Source organism: Xylaria bambusicola (genome assembly GCF_022495145.1).
Source record: "Xylaria bambusicola strain CBS 139988 unplaced genomic scaffold F5B22scaffold_25, whole genome shotgun sequence".
Classification (NCBI taxonomy): domain Eukaryota; kingdom Fungi; phylum Ascomycota; class Sordariomycetes; order Xylariales; family Xylariaceae; genus Xylaria; species Xylaria bambusicola.
The window spans coordinates 480,728-499,372 of NW_025953578.1; the positions used below are offsets into that span (position 1 = coordinate 480,728).

Consider the following 18,645-nt stretch of genomic DNA (forward strand, 5'->3'; position numbering starts at 1 on the left):
TAGGGTTTGGTGCGCATCAAGCTTCAGGATGACAGGTTTCAAGCTAGGTATAGGGTCGATCTTCAGGACCTTATACGTATGTAAGTAAGTTGCTTGCTATTGCTCAATGGTGAAGGTAGGTAGGTGGGTAAATACCCTTGGGTACCTAACTGTTGGTTGAATGCCAGGTGGCGGTCAGCTGACATGAACTGCCAGCCTATTGTCAACTTGGATTGTGATCCATCCAATTGTTGAACACGCATATCGAGTCCTAAGCTTGCGTAGTTCCATTTTGCATCTCTCAGCCCCGGCTTTACTCATGCCCAGAGACCGCATAATTCTCGACGGGCTCTGGCGATGTCTGTGCCCCTCGATTGATATCACGTCGCTCTCCAGGCCATCCAGTTCGTGGCGCGTTACTTGCGTGCGATCAGGCCCTGCATTTGCCAATCGCAGCACTCAGTCGAGATACTCTCAGCATCAATGTCGACGACAATATGGGCACGCTAGCTCGGCACCAGCTGCTGCTGCCCAGAGTAGCGAACGCCCGGGAAAGTCACGCATGCAATATTTGAAGCGATTAGCCAAACGGAGCCCATGGACCCCCAGCGCCATCTTCGAGGAATCAGATTCCTTCAAAACCAAGCTCAACAACATATCGACCCGCGACATCTACTCTGGCTTGAAAGAATTACAAGATGCCGAGGACACATATTTTGTCATCACACGACTTGCCGAATATCTAATGAAAGAGAGGGGGGAGAAACCCAATGTCGCTCTTTATGAAAGCTTAATCAAGGCCAACATCAATAAGCAACATGGCTCTGCGAAGGAGGCTGGCCAATTGCTCAAAGAATTGCAGGTCCATAATATACCAACAACACCAGATATATATCAAGCTCTCCTGAAGGTGAGGGACCGAGTCGATGCCTGGTCTACCATTAGCTCTCTTTGACTAACCCGGATATGCAGGTAGTGGCTGTTCACCCTGACTATGTTCTTCGCGCTCAGGTGCTGCACGACATGAAAAATCGATGGTACAATGTAACGCCTGCCGCTGCAGTCAGCATTATTGTCGGCCTCCTACGGGAAGGCCAATATGAACTTGCGCTCTTTAAACTAGAGGAGTTGAATAAGAGGCCTATCAACGTGCCCCCTTGGCTGCTGGATCTATTCCTCTATACATTTGGAGAGTTAAGTTTCCATGAAGAAACTCTTGCCATACTCAAGTACCGTCAAAGAGTAGTAGATGTCGTAAAACGAGCACCACTGTCCCTGAATGCCTGGCACTTTCTCCTAGACGTGTTCAGTAGAGATGCCTTCCAGCCTGGCATCAAGTTCATATGGGACCATTCAGTCACGCCTGGCCACATTCATCCACCTAATGGTGTGGTAATGAATGTTTTGAACTCCGCATCAGTGCACGGAGACGCTGAATTATCCATGAATGCAATTCACGAACTTTCCACACGCGGCGTGAAGCTGGGTATGCACCACTACGAGGCCCTTATCCATGTTCACATACAGCATGACGATCTGCCAAAAGCACTGACTATCCTTTGTATTATGGCCAAAGCAGGGCTATCTCCTGACTTAGCTAGTACTCGGTCGATATCCCATTTGCTTCGCAATTCGTCCACGTCTACTGATAAAGCACTTCGAATACTTCATGAGCTCAAGGCGGAATATACCATACCCTCGGCCGCTTTCAACGTCGTCCTAGAATCTGTTGCAGCCCATGGAAATTTCAGGATCGCGTTTGATTTGTACAGGTCTATACGTCAAGTGTGTATAAAGGGCCCAGACATACAAACCTTCGAAATCCTACTCCAGTACTGCACACAGAAAAAGTCCATGGACTTTTTACTTGCTGAGATGGAAGCTTTCTCGCTGAAGCCGACTAGGTCTATTCTGGATCGCCTAATAAGAATATGCACAATGCAAGATGATTACGAATTGGCTTTCCGTTATCTAGAAATGATGCGCGCTCATACGCTTCCGAATTCATCTGAGACATGGTGGATGAGTAGGAGCTCCGCCATAGCTCTTCTTCGGCGGTGTCTTCAAGCTCGAGACCTAAGATTCAAGGATATATTAGGAGAATGTCGTCGTCGATCAGTCCTGCATGATCGTGATATCAAATCTTTGGTGTCTGCAGCGGCAAAGCCTAACAGCATGGACTCACCGGAACAAGACCCGGCAAGACTACCTCTCTCTAATTCAATAACTGGATAGATACAACTACAATACCGGTGGTAAACCCAAATATATAGTTCAAATTCGATAGCTCTGACGTTATCCCCGCATTTGCTGCGCGTTCAATTATTGTGACGGTGATACGTTGTACGTCGGACATATTACTAGGCTTGACAGCCGCATGTACCTATATACATCATGATCCTAGCTTATACGCAATCTTACTCCTCCAGGCCACCGAAACCGCTCTTCCGCCTATGTCACTATTGGAAGCCTATGTATCACAATATATGAAATGTTTCCATCTAATACGAAGGTTCGGTCCGCTATATCTGGGTATGTGCTATATGGGGTGTACAGTAAAACTGCCAACCAGTCATCAGCTACAGTGACTGGTTGCGAAATAGATGAGTACTGTAGATTGCAAGTATAATTCTCATCATCGGGAGGAATACGGTATCATCCGGATCTTCAGTTTTGATATTTGATATTTGATTAATTAACAAAACTATTGCTATGCTTTGTCACGGTCCCCTGGCTATACCAATATTGGTAGGTCGGTGTTAGGGAAAAGTTCGGTACCTGTCTGGTCGTCAATAGAGCTGTAGCCGTGTTATAGTCAGGATATAAGGTAGTTGTCTTGAATGTAATGGCAGCTTGTCTAGCCTGACGCCAGCAGTACTAATATAATTAGCACCGGATTCCTGCTGACAGCCCGAAAGTTCCGTAATGTCAGACATACTAACACATGGAAAGGTCTCACTCGTGGTAACCTATAGACTATAGTAGCATTGTGCCACGACGTTCGACCGGTGTACTACCCTATCTGAAAATATGCCGTCTTGGAAACGGCTTGGGATTTCCCCGCGACAGCCTGGCCCAAGAGCAGATTGCGATCGCTTGGCGATTGCCAAGGTGTAATTGTATATCCATTTGTTGTGTGGTGTGAGGAAGCTCTGTCAACGCAGGCCAATACTTTCAAACTACACTGAGTGTATATTGCAGGGAGCTGGGTAGCATATGCTCTCCGTATATCATATCTCAACTAAGATCAGCGCATATTGTGCACCCTTTTGTACTACGTCGTATTTTGTTCGCTTGTAGTCAGTCAGATTCTGCATATACAATTTGATATCTGACCATGTCTCACCAGCAGCTTACATACAATGGCTTGCCCGGGATCTATAGTCAAATCCCCGGGACGTTAGTAAATTTGATCGACTATTCGATTTCAAATTAAAGCGAAAATAAGACCATGAGAACACACCAGCGACGATGGCCTAGCGAGGCTGCCATCAACCTACGATGCTAGAATATTTGTAATTAGGGAAGAACAAGTCACACTGAGTGTTTGTCCATCTCGAAGCCAAGAAATATAAATAAAAGCTTTGTGAACCCGAATTTCAGGACGAAATAGAAGGTCATAATCATAGTCACTATCTTCCCTCCTCAGTAGTCCGCTATCTTCATACGTCTGTAGTGTCTCGTCAATCCGCAAAGATGAAGCTCCTGTCTGTCTTGACCTTGACGACGGCCGTGACGGCTTTCTACGCCAAGAGGATGACCAAGATCGCCGGCGTCGAAGTCATCGATACACAGATTGTCCGCGATGCTCAGGCTCTGATTAAGGGGTTCCCAGACTATCTGTACTCACACCAGATGAGATCGTGGCTGTTTGGTGCCGCTATGATCAACGCCAATGCCACTTTAAGGAAGAACATCGACCTGGAAGTGCATGCGGTCGCGACCATGCTTCACGACCTTGGCTGGGACATGACTCCTGGCTCCCGCTGGGTCAGCTCTGACAAGCGCTTTGAGGTCGACGGCGCTATCGGGGCGCGCACATGGCTCAGTGAGCATCCTATCGGCAAGTTTGTAAGTAATACTCCGCAATTTCTCTCTCTTTTTCTTTCCCTTCACATCATGCTCTTTTTCGGGACGACGAAGGCTCTTTCTCAGGTGATGGCTCGTGACGGAGTTTTACCACTTCTCAAGCTCTAGCATGTTACACCCAAGATGACAATAACTGATCCCTCGTGTCTCAGTGGGCCCCCGAACGTGTGCGTAAAGTATTCCAATCAATTGCTTTGCACGGCTCCGGCTCCATCGTTGACTACTTCGAGCTCGAAGAAACCGTAATCGTCCAAAGTATCTCCCAAGATTACAACGGGCCCATAAATGGTGTCAGCCAGGTGGTATACGATAGGATTGCGAAGCAGTTTCCGCAAGACGAGCTCCTTTCCGGAACCAATAAGACATTTGTCTGGCTTGCGGAAACCAAACCCGCGACGACTTGGGGTGAGTCTCTCATGGCTTTATATCCTCCCCCTTTTGTTAACTGTTGACTCGCGGTGTGCTAACCAGTGTCCTATTTGTAGATACCTGGCTCCAGCCTTGGGGTGATACTTTCGTTCCTGGGGTATGTAAACGAATTCGCACGTCTTGCTGGAGATGGGCACATTTATTGACTATGGCGCATAGTACTCGGCAGTTGGCCACCGCTCATTCGACAACATTGCCGGCACTAAAGGGTCGTAGACGCGACTGATATTGCGTCATGCATTGCTAACAAGATATGGACAAAGTCAAGCATCGGCATCGTGGCAACTTGATATTTTGCAATAGCAAGGAGGGAGGTGCGAATATAGGACCCTAGGAGGCACGAGGCTTTAACATCCAACTAATATGTGCATACTCCGTGTTCAATACTAAGCTTTGCTCGATCTACCATGAGAAAGTAAGGGAAGGAGTGCCAAGGTTTTTGAAAATTATGTCATAATGATCACAATAGTCATTGAATAATATCTTCTATAATGGATAAAAGCATTTGCGCAAAATTAACGTCTCCTAATGGTTGCTCTGACGAGTTACCCCCTTGGCGGTCCCTGACTTATTGCGAGTGGTTAGGAAGACCACGGGATATTTGGTGGGCCATCATTAGCTTGGCTATCTACGTGTAGTCTGATGACTGAACAAACAAACCTATAGATGAATCCACTTCCGCTTCTATCAAGACATCAAGATATAGCCTCGACTTCATACGGATAACATGCCCTTTCTACAGCATCATCTAAATAAATGTCGTTAGTCAAGTGGATGGGAGCCATCTCTGATAAACATCATATCCTTATGAGAGTTTTGAAGTACCTACCTACCTACTTGTGTGTTGCTTATTCAGAAGTCCGCATTACGTCAGCACTGCTAATTATTGAGCTCACGCACTGGGAGTAATGTGTACATGGTATAGGCATTTAGATCTAAGTCTCTAGATCTGGTATCTGCCGCCTTAGCATCGGCATTTGTGTAGGCTGCTGTATGCGACCCTAAGTAAGGGTCTACTCAAAGCTGAGCCTACATAAAGACCCACAACCAACAACTCTTGGATTGGTAATCCGATCTTTGAAACCACTACCGAGTATTTCTCATCAACGCCTTCTTATCGCTTCTTCAGCGCAATGAATCTGGGGCAGGATGGTATTAGTGATCTGGAAGACGAGATGCTTCTCGTTTGTTGTTTAGTCATGTCAAATACTCCTACTCCCAACCTAGATAAAATAGTAGCATGCCTCAAAGTATATTGATTTTTCGAAGTGACCAGGCAACTACTATCACACTGAACTAAATATCTAGATCGACTTACTTGAACCGCGCCGTTGACAACTGAAAGCGGCATCTGTACCTCTAGCAGTAACCCACAGGTACCGCATCACGCTCGGAACCGTTTCTAAACTTCAAGTGTGTTTGACATAACACGAGGTGCAATATGTCCTCTGTTATACGTGATACACCACTAGGACAATTCGTCCGCTTCATCACGCAGCACCGCGTTGTTCGGTACCCAGAGGAGGAACCAGATTTCCAGCTTCCAGACACGTGGGTCAGGGTCATCAACTCCGACAAAGCTGAATACTCAGCCTCATCTACCTGTTCCTCTGATACAGTTACACTATGTCCCAATGATGAGAGATTTCTCTCATCCGATGATGTTAGCTCCACTGGGACGGAGAGTCCAGCCAAAAGAGTCTCGAACGAGAAACAAGGTGTCCAAGATGACATCGAACAAGCCATCGAAAGGGTGAAGTCAATGCCCATCGCTCCGCACCGGACCGCAGATGGCACCATTCTCGTAGACTGGTACTCGACAGACGATCCGGAGAACCCTCGCAACTGGAAAAATCTACGCCGTGCGCTCGTCGCGCTCGTTCTCTGTCTCTACACTTTCGTCGTGTACACGTCCAGCGCCATCTACATAAACTCGGAACCAGGTATCATGAGAGAGTTTGGCGTCAACGCCACCGAAGCCTCGTTAGGGCTCGCGTTGTTTGTGCTGGGTTACGGCATCGGACCCTTGCTCTGGTCACCTCTTAGCGAGCTACCCAGCGTTGGCCGTAATCCCGTTTATTTCTGGACCATGTTAGCCTTCGTGATCTTATCGATCCCGACAGCTTTTGTCACAAATTATCCCGGATTGATGGTATTGCGTTTCTTACAGGGCTTCTTCGGCTCCCCTTGTCTTGCGAACGGCGGCGCTTCGCTCGGTGATCTGTACAGCGACCTGCATCTACCTTACGCGCTCATCGCGTGGGTGAGCGCCGGTTACTGTGGCCCTGCGCTTGGCCCTCTCCTATCGGGCTTCTCGGTGCCTGTCTTAGGCTGGCGATGGTCGCTTTTGGAGATTCTCTTCGCTGCATCTGCCGTCCTTCCCTTCATGTTCGCTTTGCTGCCCGAGACATCTTCGGCGACAATCCTCTTACGACGCGCTCAACGATTACGTCAGCTCACGGGAAATCCTGCATTCAAGTCGCAGTCCGAGATCGACCAACAGGATATGTCGAGCCGTGATATCTTCGTCGATGCGCTGATCAAGCCGCTTGAGATCACCATCAAGGACCCGGCCATCTTGTTCGTCCAGCTGTACACAGCTGTCGTCTACGCGACGTACTACTCTTTCTTCGAAAGCTTCCCGCTCGTTTACCCCGTCTACTACGGGTTGACACCCGGCCAGATTGGCCTCGTGTTCCTCGCCATACTCGTTGCGTGTCTCCTTGGCGCTGTCGTCTATGCCTCCTATATACACTTCTACATGAATCCGCGGATTCGCGCCCTCGGGGAACCTGTGCCAGAGACCCGACTCGTCCCCGCGCTCGTTGCGGCCGTGGGCCCGACCCTGGGTCTATTCATCTTTGCATGGACCGCGCGCCCTGACATCCACTGGATTGCCCCTACGGCGGGCATTACACTTTATGGTGCCACCGTTTTCGTCGTATTCCAGTGTATATTCGTTTACGTCCCTCTAAGCTATCCGAAATACGCAGCGAGCTTATTCGCTGGCAACGACTTCTTCCGTTCTGCGCTCGCGTTTGCTGCCGTACTGTTCGCCCCGCCTCTATTCGAGGACCTAGGAGTTGCAAGAGGCAACAGTTTGTTGGGCGGCTTGAGTGTCGTGGGTGTCATTGGTATTTGGACTTTGTACATCTTTGGCGCCAGGCTTAGGAGCATGAGCAAGTTTGCGATTTCTGATGAGTAACGAACTAAAAGGCGATGTACGCGGCGATGATTCAGGCTATAGTTTGATAAAGAGTCACACTCCAAATCCTTGGGGTTGGTCTCAGAAAGGGGTTTGAAACTGTTATTTCAGCATTGGGCGGCGTTTAAAAGCAAGGATAAACCTGTTTTTACTGGTTACCCTTACTCATTGGCATAGAGTAGACTTAGATTTCCTCATTGACACTTGCATTTGTATAGCATAATGATAATATGATCGGGTAATAGCTACCATATTCATACTGATACAACTATATCGTCATGGACGTGTGATGTAAAGCAAGGATCACTGCATAGTCCTATGCATGCCAGCCTGTAGTGTGTGCGGTTACTCGTCTAGACGCAAACCTCGCCAGTTCGGCAAGGCCCCGTGTTACCACAACAAAATTAACCGGCCGGGAATAGCTTTTCTAGGGGAGATGCGACGTATAAACTTCTGCAAGTTTGCTGTTGACCGATGTAGTTATTCTTTCCCGTAAAGCTATGAGCAATGTCTCCATTAGTAAACTAGGATTATAAAAGAACGGCTGAGGTGTATATTTGGCGTGACTGGATAGCGACTGACTATTAAATAAGCATTGTCTGCATGAAGGAAGTCTTCGTCGCTCCATGGACTCGTCAAGTCGAATGATTAAGCCAGGTGCCTACGAGTACGGAGACGGTTGAGGCTATGATTCTTTGTGCCGATGACGTGACGGAACAACTCAGCGTCGAGCTGCATACCGGCTGTGGCTGCAGAGAGGCTTGGAAATATATGGTAGTGGTGGTGGTGCCGGCGATTTTATATCGGACAACACAGCGACTCATGCTCATTGCCTTGGTGGTGCAGATAACTACGAACTGTTCGTTGACATTCACCCGCTGAGTGTGAGCTGCATATGCAATGCACCACCTGCAATATGTTGCCAATCGGCGCGTACCTAGAATTCGATACCATGTACTGCTTTTTTCACTAAATCTCTTTAAGCACCTGATGCTCCAGGTAAGCTTCCCGGCAGGAGGAGTAGCACAGTTCAGTGTTCCCTTGGCTGATCCAACATGATAAGGTACCAGTTGAAGTATGCGTATGTGTAATTACGGACAGACACGGACTGTGACTGATTAATGACGAAGCATCGACGGAGAGGGGATCTACAGAGAACCTAGCATGGCTGCAGCAGGTATTGCGAGCGGGCGTCAAGTGGTAAACTTGTCACAACAACTGGCTGATCAGAGGTGTTTTATTGGCGTTTATCAATCGTGTAACGGCCGGCTAGCAGTGAACCATGCCGGTGACGTGTTGGAGAGAGCGCATTGTTACCGTCTCTCGCTTCACATGCTGATCCATCGATATCTACCAGCCTCCAGCCTGGCCATTTTTGTGTAGAATACCTACCCGATGGGATGAATAAATGAATGGTCATATATATATGTATGACCATAAGTAGGTATGTATGTATGATATGTAGGTAGGTATTCACAATTGCTTCTGACACGAGATAGCTGAGTGTCACGTGCTATAGCTAGGTACACAGCACACACCTATACTATGTACTATGTACTTACTCACAGCAACAGCAAGCTTGAAGACGGATTGTGGATGTCCAGATGTACCTTGACAACACTAAAATACCAGTCCAGGGTAGCTGCTTTTTGACATGGATCCCCTGCAGATATACGAGGATTGTGCTTATTTGGTAGTCTTCAAACCAACCTGTGATTTTTTAACACGAGCATGTTGGCATGCTAGCTTAAATCTGTCCCCAATGCATTGTGGTATTGTGTGAAGCACTGATAGCATCTTCAAGATTGTTGCCATAAGACAACCAGGTACTATTTGACCGCGATCAACAGTATACTTGTACTATGGAATCAGTTGATTGCACTTGCCTTGGGCCAAGTGCTTACCTAGGTATGTCTTCTGCTGCGTTTCATCGGTAGAATGCGTACACTCTAATATATTGGTGGTGAACACGCTGGAAGGACGTCTTGGGTATGCCTCATTGTCACTTGAGTTGGCTGAGCGGAAAGGTGTAAAGAAAAAGGAAATAAAAAAAAAGGCTCGCGTTTCTCTTCGGTATTACCATAGTATTATTTACCAGGCTGGATATAATAACTAGGTAGGTAAGTAGCTACAACATACATATTGTGCTCAAACAGCTAGGTAGCTGTGTTGTAGACTTGTTGAGACTTCAAAAGTGCCCAGAGAGCTATCGGAAAGCTGCTTAACCCGCCACATGTATCAAAAAGACATTTGTAGTTTCGTGACTCGCATTCTTGTCTCTTTCTTTCTTTTTCTTTCTTTTTTCTTCAAATCTGGCATGAGGATATGATGCCACTGTGACCTGCACTTTCTTGCTTGCAAGTTGATCCAATCCAATCGGGAACTTGAACTCATGCACCAACATCCCCTGAGAGCACAGACCATAAGCATACTTCCGAGGTAGGTATCTATAGCATGTATTATAGGAGTGAAGATACATTCTTGGGGTAGGTGTTTAGCAGCATTAGTGTGGATCTTGAGCAGCTACTTACATAGGCATCTAGCACTACATACGTCCAGTGCACTTACCTTCACGCTAACATCCGACTTCTGGTCCGACTCACATTTAAAGAGGCATATGACATATCATGGAGGTTAGCAGGCTATTAGTAGGCACGCAGACCTATCCTATCCTCTTAAGTACCTACATAGATAGAACAGGGAACCGGCCGAAAAAAAAAAAAATCCAAGGTGGGGAACAACATTAACCAACAGCCCCTTTGATCAGGTACCATTATACTATCCCGTAGCGCAAGTTCCTGGTTCCTACCTACCTCGCCTACCTAGCGTACTGGATTAGATTGTACCTGATCATAGGTATAGGTACCTGGCCAGCTTCAAGCCACAGCAGATGGCACTGGAAAGGCGTACCGGTGGGTACAGTTGCTTAGCTGTAAGTGCGCTAGTATACCTACCTAGGTACCTAGCATGGCAGATTTGGGGAAATCTGGGCCATAACGCCATGGTTAATTAAGGTACCTACAGTAGGTACCAACATGCCACGTCCCCGTACACATGTTGTCGAAAATATGGAGCGCTTTTAGGTACTTCCCCTTAGGTGCATACCTACCTACATTTCGAATAACAGCAAGGAGGTACTTTCAACCTGGAAGCGTTTCATCACCTCCAACAGCTGCCTTAACTAATAATTTTAGCAGATTACCTTAAGCTAGCGCAGTGCAGGTCGCTCTCACCACCCTGTCACGTCCCTTTTCCACCAGAACCAAACCATCTCCTTTATCCACAATCCCGTCCAGGCCTAATTTTGTTCGACTCCTTCTTTTTTCCCTTCCGCTTGACCTGACGGCAGCTTCGATATTGACATCGTCTCCTCAGAGCATAATACAATCATCCTACGCGACTGCCTGCTCATTCTCCCCGGCATCAGATCGTCCGTTCTTTTTTTCCCCCTGTGTCTGTGTCCTGGAACGCCATTGACACGACACGACTCGACGACACGCGAGTCTGAAGCAAAAGCATCATCGTTCGGTATGTGAGCTGCAACCAACCTCTGTGATCTACATCTCTGGCTGCCATCGCCACCATTACCACCAGCACCTTAGACTCCCTTGTTGGGACGGAGTCGGGAAGCCTATCACCTTCCCTCGCCCTCACCGTGCCTACCTACGTGCCTACGCGCTCTCGTGCGGAGAGCAGCGATGTTCGTGGTACCCTACCAATCGTACCTCGTTAACAACTTCTATCTGCTTCCCATCATTGCAATGATGGCAGCTCTTTTCCCCCTTTCGACCCGCATAATTCTACGAATGGAACTAGATCTGACCTTCTCCGCCTACCTAGACTTCGTTGCGACTGCCTCATTAGCGATATTTCTTAAATTTGACATTCCTTGAAACATTCATAATGGGTAAGCATATGTTCTTCTACACGGCCGTCGCTGTCGCCGATGCGTCGTTGCCACGCCACAATCATGGCATTGTCACTTCCTTAGAGGACCGGACCGATCACCCTGAAACGACTTGTTTGCCTACTCCTGGATACCACTTTTCTCGACCGACTACTACCTCCTGTCTCTCTTCTGGAACAAGCATCACCAACGCCCTCGTTACTGGACTGCACTCGTTTTCGTCTTTTTGGGGCTGATCTATTACTTCTTGGGTCTCAATTCTTGGTTCTTTGGAATAGTCAACCATTGTTAGAAACAAACTTTCCCCCACGGCCAGAAAAAAAAAACACCCCTCAACAACTACCTGCACTATATACCATGCCGCCTTTCCTCCATGGTCATAATAAAGCACGAAATAGCAGTGTGCAGCTGGACAATAACCTCCACCTAATCCAGACCTGTTCAAAGCATCGGCAGCCAGTCCACACACCACCTCTATCTGTGAGGACCAACAGTATGGCGGACCAGGAGAACCAGAATCCATCGATGCGTCACTATAGAAGCATGCTTGTCGTCGACGCTCCTTATTTGGGTCCCCATAGACCTATGTCTTACGATGAGTTTTATGTTGAGGCGATGCCTGGTATTACATATGCACCACTTGCGGCACAATCCTGGCAGACTTGAAGACAAATTTCAATCATTTTTGTCACTGACTATAAACTAACAATTTTGTGTAGCTGCAAACGGTACGAATGGATCGCCTGTGCCAGCAGACGTCCAGCTTGGATCCTCAGTTCCGTCTCCAACGATCGACGTCTCTGACATGAAGCCGACAGCCGTTTCTTCAGGCCCAATTATCAATGACAATAAGAATATTGTCCGAAGAAAATTGACAGGATATGTCGGTTTTGCCAACCTTCCTAACCAGTGGCACCGCAAGAGTGTTCGAAAAGGCTTCAACTTCAATGTTATGGTTGTTGGTAAGTAGAAGCTTTGCTAGAGCTTTAGACACATGATCCTTAACCGATTGTTTTCAGGTGAATCTGGCCTGGGTAAATCTACGCTGGTCAACACGCTTTTCAACACTTCACTATACCCTCCTAAGGACCGCAAGGGGCCTAGCCTTGACATAATACCCAAGACAGTCTCTATTCAATCTATCAGCGCCGACATTGAGGAGGCTGGTGTCCGTCTGCGCCTGACTGTGGTTGACACACCTGGTTTTGGTGATTTCGTCAACAATGACGAGTCCTGGAGGCCCATTGTCGACAACATTGAGCAGCGTTATGATGCCTATCTGGATGCTGAAAATAAGGTAAACCGCATGAACATTGTGGATAACCGAATCCACGCCTGTGTATTCTTCATCCAGCCCACTGGCCATTCGTTGAAGCCCCTGGATATCGAAGTTATGCGCCGTCTGCATACCAAAGTCAACTTGATTCCCGTCATTGCCAAGTCAGATACCCTTACTGATGAGGAGATTACTAGCTTCAAGTCTAGAGTAAGAATATAAATAGCAGTTCATCGTGTACGATAGGGCTAATGCACGAAACCAGATCCTCGCCGATATCAAACACCACGGCATCCAAATTTTCGAAGGTCCTCGCTACGAGTTAGACGATGAAGAGACTATTGCTGAGAACAATGAGATTATGTCCAAGGTACCTTTTGCTGTCGTCGGTAGCAACGACGAGGTTACCAACGCCGATGGGCGCCAAGTTCGCGGTCGACGCTACCCATGGGGTATTATTGAAGTAGATAACGAAGAACACTGTGATTTCGTTAAGCTCCGCCAAATGCTCATTCGAACACACATGGAGGAACTCAAGGAGCATACTAACAACAACTTGTACGAAAACTACAGAACAGACAAACTTACTGCTATGGGCGTTACCCAGGACCACAGCGTGTTCAAGGAGGTCAACCCCGCCGTCAAGCAAGAGGAAGAGCGCGCTCTACACGAACAGAAGCTCGCTAAGATGGAGGCCGAGATGAAGCTGGTTTTCCAGCAGAAGGTTTCAGAGAAGGAAAGCAAGCTGAAACAGAGCGAAGAAGAGCTATATGCCCGTCATCGCGAGATGAAAGAACAACTGGAACGACAACGGTTAGAACTCGAAGAGAAGAAGGCCAGAGTCGAAAGCGGCAAGCCGATAGAGAAGGAAGGCAAGCGCAAGGGTTTCTCCCTACGCTAGGCTCTTCACGACATCTGTTTTCAGTATACGTGCCACGCCCGAGTCTTCATGATGCCTGTTCTATACCAGCCTGCCATATTTCTTTTTTCACTTCTCTCCGTCTATTCATCTTCTTCGCTTTTAATTCCCACTTAATCAACCTCACGAAAACAAGCTCATCTCGGGATAGCCTTCTTATGAAAATATGACCGTCCCTGCGTGAAAGCATGGTAGTATTCACAGGCTTCAAGCTGGATTTTCAAGACACCAAACTTATGCCAGATTCGAAGTCTGAAACTCGCAGCAATGAATAGACACGGGTTAGACTGGTGTTCCATCAGGTTGATGATATCGCCTCCTGGAGCATCTGATATCGCGCTACTGATACTACATCCCTTACATGGCCCTCTACACACTATTCAGACTGGAGGCGAAGACGGGTATGGCATATGGCGAATATGCACCAAGCCGCAGCATCTACCAGGAATCCCTTTTTCACTGGACAAAACATCTTTCTTCAAGATTTCTCTATTACATCTGATGGTTTCTCTGCTCTCCTTGTGTGTTAAGCTGACAATCCTCTGTGAGGTCGCTGGCTTGTTCGTTCATCAGGGCCCATGATAGTATACCCGGGGCGGAGGAAATAGGCTAGCCGGTTGTGGAAAATAAAAATGATAATGTCTAGCAGCAGAAATTTGCACGCAGCTAGATGCCTGTATTTTAGGAGGAATGATCTCTCACTCAGATGGATTGGTTTACAGGTCTTGCTGACTTGTGCCATTTGAATGAGGGGATATCCTTAGTGTTCGACACGTACTGGTCATCAATACGGCCACGCCTCTAGTTTCCTTAGTCGCAAACAACTGTGTTTTTTCCTTGTCAGACTTCTTGCAGTTCCAGTGTTTCCGAACATGTGAATTTGCTGTGCCTAGAAATATGAATCGTGCCTAAAGTAAACCACCAGTAAGGTAGAAGAGAATAATCTCGTACCTTAGTTCGTCTCCAGTTCCGTTTGAGATTCATGTCTCGTGTATTTTGGCTTAGACATTTCGGACCAGTTGCATATACCAGACTACGCTGCGTGAGTCCAATATTGATGAATACAAAGGGCTCACAGCATGGGACCAAACCCACCGACACTAAGTAGGAACAAAGATTAGGTCAATTGGGATGCCAGATATACATTGCTCATGGCTTGAGAGATGAACGTAGTGTCATAAGGATTGACGATGTAATTCGATCGATCATCAAGGGGGTTATTGACAGATATCTTGGCATGTGAGTGTGCTTAACCAACCTACTTGCTCATACAGTAGGAATTCGAGAGCAAGAGCAAGAAATAACTTATTCGAAAACTTCAGCTCTAAGTTCTAAGAGAAACTAGTCTGCTTTTTTATTGATGGCGGTCGACTGGTATTTAATCCCGAAGGCTTAGCTGTACTGGATAGATGCATTCCTGCTTTGTGAAAACTACGATTCTAAGATTGATTTCCCTTACGGCGGTGGATGATATAGTGGATACGTATTATACATGTCTTTTTCTCTACATTGGTATGTAGATAGATGTATGTGCAAAGAGGAGAAGTATGTCCTCTTCTTATCCTTTTTTACTTTGCCGCCACCTAACTCAACCAGGCAACCTGGGAAGGAATGGTACAGGATGTAGTAGTGTACAGGTTATTTGAGAGTTGTAAAACGAGACCGATCTAATGATAGTCGCCCCAATCCATTGCTTCTCTCTATTTCATTCCGACCCGCCGTGATCTATCATGACATCGTAGCTCTCAAAAGGAAGTAAAAAGTTATTTTATTTACCGTCTTCTGAGGTACCAGTTGAACGCAAGCTGGCTGACTTCAAAAGGATATGGCGTGGGAACTTCAGCAGAGCCCTTTCGTGCTACGGGATGCCGTAAATACACGGCAGAGCAGATGTTCTGGTTTACCTCGAGGTATTGGGGGATGAAGGCGAAGGGCGCCATGTAGTTCCGCGGTCGCCATGGGGTCGCGTATGGTTTGGAAGGATCATAGGGGTTCTCCTTTTCTGCACGCATATGCTCTTCCATACGCTGTTCTAGCTGTTTCAGCTCCGAGTCGCTTAGACTGTTAATTGGGTCTAAGGATGCGGCTTTTTCAGGGGATGGCTTGTCATCTTTGCCAACCCCAAGATCTAGCTCGGCGACGAGCGTAGAGAGCTCATCAGTAATTTCTGTAGGCGAAGCGTTGGCTCGGCCTGCGCGCGATAATAACGGCTTAGAGCTTTGGATGAACTTTCTCAAGGCTTTCTTTTGCGCCACGCCCAATGGCTCTTCGCTGAGGATTGCTTTCGCTTGCGCTGTTAGGTCTTGTATTTGCTTCCGTGTGGGCTTCATATCGACTGGCGCAGCTTCAGGCGTATCCGTCGTATCGGGGTCTTGTTCTGCTTTGACGGCCTGAGTTTGGGATTCTTCTTCGGCGGCAGCTTCAGCCACTTCTTCAGTGGCCTCCTCAATCCCCTCCTCTTCCTGGGCAAGAGATGATGGTCGTTTAGAGCTTTTGGGTGGTTGTTTCGATAGGCCGGTTGCGTAAAGGACACGCTCGGGGTCAACTTGGAACATATCGCCCGGGTTCAGACGATACGCTGGATATGGAACCTGTTGGAATGATTTAGTTAATATGTGAAAGCTTGCTAGATAACGAGAATTACTCACAACTTTGCCATTGACCTTGACGGCGCCATGAACACAGAATTGCCTAGCCTGTCTAGCGCTACTAGCAAACATAGCCCTGAAAACGGCAATATCTAACCGCCGTTCCATAGGAGCGAACGTCATCTGCATGTAAGGGGTACGGGCACGCGGCTTAATACTCTCGGCTTCCCATCTGGGGATTCGATCTTTGCCTGATCCTCGTCCAGCCGCCAATTCTGAACCGTCATTCATAGCCATATATTTGGTGTCCATATTAACAACGCTCAGAAGTCGCCTATTGAACATACGCTCCCACTTTCGCTCGACGATATGTTCACCATGATAAGTACGCAGCAAGCCCTTTGCGATCCATTTCTGTTGGAAGAAGGTCCCAAGACTGGAGGCGATCTTCGGATCTCTAGCTTTGGCTATGTTGTAAAGATTGTACTTATTCCACGATTGTCGCAATTTCTGCAAAATTCGGGGGTTTTCTGGTCAGCTTCTATACAGTAGGCAGAGAGTCGAAGGGCAAGACGGTAAGGATATTCGATAGCTAAGCATAAGAGACTGAGAAGGAGACGAGGTGGATGCGAACTGTAGGGGGACTTAGATAACCATATACTTACTGGCCGCTTAAGACCGTGGAATCTCCTGGGCTTCATCTTGGCTGATGTCCGATGGTGAACTCGAACACTCTACCTCTCTTGCACTCTTCCAGCTACCTACGACGCGCGCTTAGCCTTGCGATTATCCAAAATTTCTGGATATGCCTGTCACGTGCTGTCAATTGCCAAGAGCTGGCACAGGGTACCTGTACCCATTAGGTACCTTCCCCAGTCAACATAGGCACCTACTATACATATTAGATACCTAGTAGGTATTCAAAGCTCAGTGCAGACCCAGTGCTCCAGAGGTCGCTACCTGCTAGTGCACCGCAGACAGGTCTCTTATCTCCGCTCTCCACTCGATACTTAAGTACTGTACTTAAGTCCTCAAGGTACATATGTACTGTATCCAGGTAATTAATTAGGTATATGTAGGTGGTGCTACATAAGGTAGTAGGTACATGTAGTTAACGGCAAGTTCCTTGGTATCACCTGAGGCCATACCTACATCGGCACTTATACATGGGTAGATACCTACGTATCGTAACAACTACCGTCTGTGAACTGTACATATGGCTGGCAGCGACACATGCTTAAATAAAGCGAATAACGTGTATGCATGGCCGGCTTGGCCACAGGTCATATTTGATAAAAATGGGTTGAGTAGAATGTAGATGGGGGGTTTTGTAGCAATCTTTGCGGATGTGTTTTACATAGGTAGGTATCGTATTCTCCCTCCTTTGATCAAAGAAATCGCAAAACCTTCGAGAATATATAGCTTTCAAGGGCTCGCCGGTGCGCGGAGTTTCTCCTTGACTTCTTCTGCTACCCAGCTACTCAATGATATGATTTCCATCGTGCAGAGGAACTACGTGTTGTAGCTCTTTTTGACGTCATAATAGTGATACGCTTACTAGTTGTCTTATCACCGGTGCGGACGGCCAACAAACAACACAGCGTTGGGCTGGAGTATGCTTTTCAATTTCAGGATGTACGTGCACTTTGCCATCCTCTATTCAACCAACCTCCTATATCAAGTATGTACGCAGTATCTAACCGTTATGTTTTCCTTCTTATTCTTCTAAAGTCTAGGAAATTCAGTAGGCCTAAAGAGGCCTTGAGAAAAGTGTACCGTACATAGCAAGTGGTAATCAGTCAATGCAGGGGGCTCTTATTGCATCCTATTATCACACACGTGCATATTCGCGTAACCTAGAGGCGCGCCTTGAGGTTTGGCAAAGGTCAACTCGTCTTACTGTCTGTCATATGGGATTTGTAAAAACGCCCTGCCTCGTTTTGCTGTCAGTTGCTCCTGAGGCTGCAAATGCGTAGTTTTGTAAATTCAAATCGATTCCTGTTGCTCCCGCTTACACAGTAACCTTACTTACCCTGCAGTACCCAACAGCGAAGCCGCTTCGCCTCCGAGCACCCTCCGCTTCGTCCTACGCCTTGTCATGAGGACCCCCAAACCCACATTTAACTCCGTCTTTACCTTGTTGGCCAAATTTACAAAGCTTGTCGTAAACATGCCATTCGTCATTGGACAGCTGTGGTTCCCTAATACCGGGACCCATGTCAATCTTCCCCATACGAACATGCTCGCCTCTTC

The 18,645-nt window shown here is 47.3% G+C and overlaps 5 protein-coding genes across 5 annotated transcripts; 4 read left to right on the forward strand and 1 right to left on the reverse strand.

Annotated features, from left to right (window-relative positions):
• Positions 1-868: 868 nt before the first annotated feature.
• Positions 869-2,543, forward strand: F5B22DRAFT_610059 (uncharacterized protein). The gene has a single exon (XM_047975171.1). The coding sequence runs from the start codon at positions 946-948 to the stop codon at positions 2,212-2,214; it is 1,269 nt and encodes a 422-aa protein (XP_047830172.1). The 5' UTR covers positions 869-945; the 3' UTR covers positions 2,215-2,543.
• Positions 2,544-3,675: 1,132 nt separating this feature from the next.
• On the forward strand, positions 3,676-4,713 carry F5B22DRAFT_647351 (uncharacterized protein; the record flags this gene model as incomplete). The annotated part of the gene is made up of 4 exons (XM_047978857.1): positions 3,676-4,050; positions 4,221-4,473; positions 4,554-4,594; positions 4,657-4,713. 4 exons carry the CDS (start codon positions 3,676-3,678, stop codon positions 4,711-4,713), a joined length of 726 nt encoding a protein of 241 aa, XP_047830173.1.
• Positions 4,714-5,243: 530 nt separating this feature from the next.
• F5B22DRAFT_223684 (major facilitator superfamily transporter) lies at positions 5,244-7,863 on the forward strand. Its single transcript, XM_047969772.1, has one exon. The coding sequence runs from the start codon at positions 5,939-5,941 to the stop codon at positions 7,700-7,702; it is 1,764 nt and encodes a 587-aa protein (XP_047830174.1). The 5' UTR covers positions 5,244-5,938; the 3' UTR covers positions 7,703-7,863.
• A 4,643-nt stretch (positions 7,864-12,506) lies between these two features.
• Positions 12,507-13,929, forward strand: F5B22DRAFT_223742 (Septin-domain-containing protein). Its single transcript, XM_047969773.1, has 2 exons — positions 12,507-13,095; positions 13,151-13,929. The coding sequence occupies exons 1-2, from the start codon at positions 12,604-12,606 to the stop codon at positions 13,784-13,786; spliced, it is 1,128 nt and encodes a 375-aa protein (XP_047830175.1). The 5' UTR covers positions 12,507-12,603; the 3' UTR covers positions 13,787-13,929.
• Positions 13,930-15,131: 1,202 nt separating this feature from the next.
• On the reverse strand, positions 15,132-16,967 carry F5B22DRAFT_223803 (uncharacterized protein). Its single transcript, XM_047969774.1, has 2 exons — positions 16,453-16,967; positions 15,132-16,395 (listed from the first exon to the last, which is right to left on the reverse strand). The coding sequence occupies exons 1-2, from the start codon at positions 16,735-16,737 to the stop codon at positions 15,577-15,579; spliced, it is 1,104 nt and encodes a 367-aa protein (XP_047830176.1). The 5' UTR covers positions 16,738-16,967; the 3' UTR covers positions 15,132-15,576.
• Positions 16,968-18,645: the final 1,678 nt, after the last annotated feature.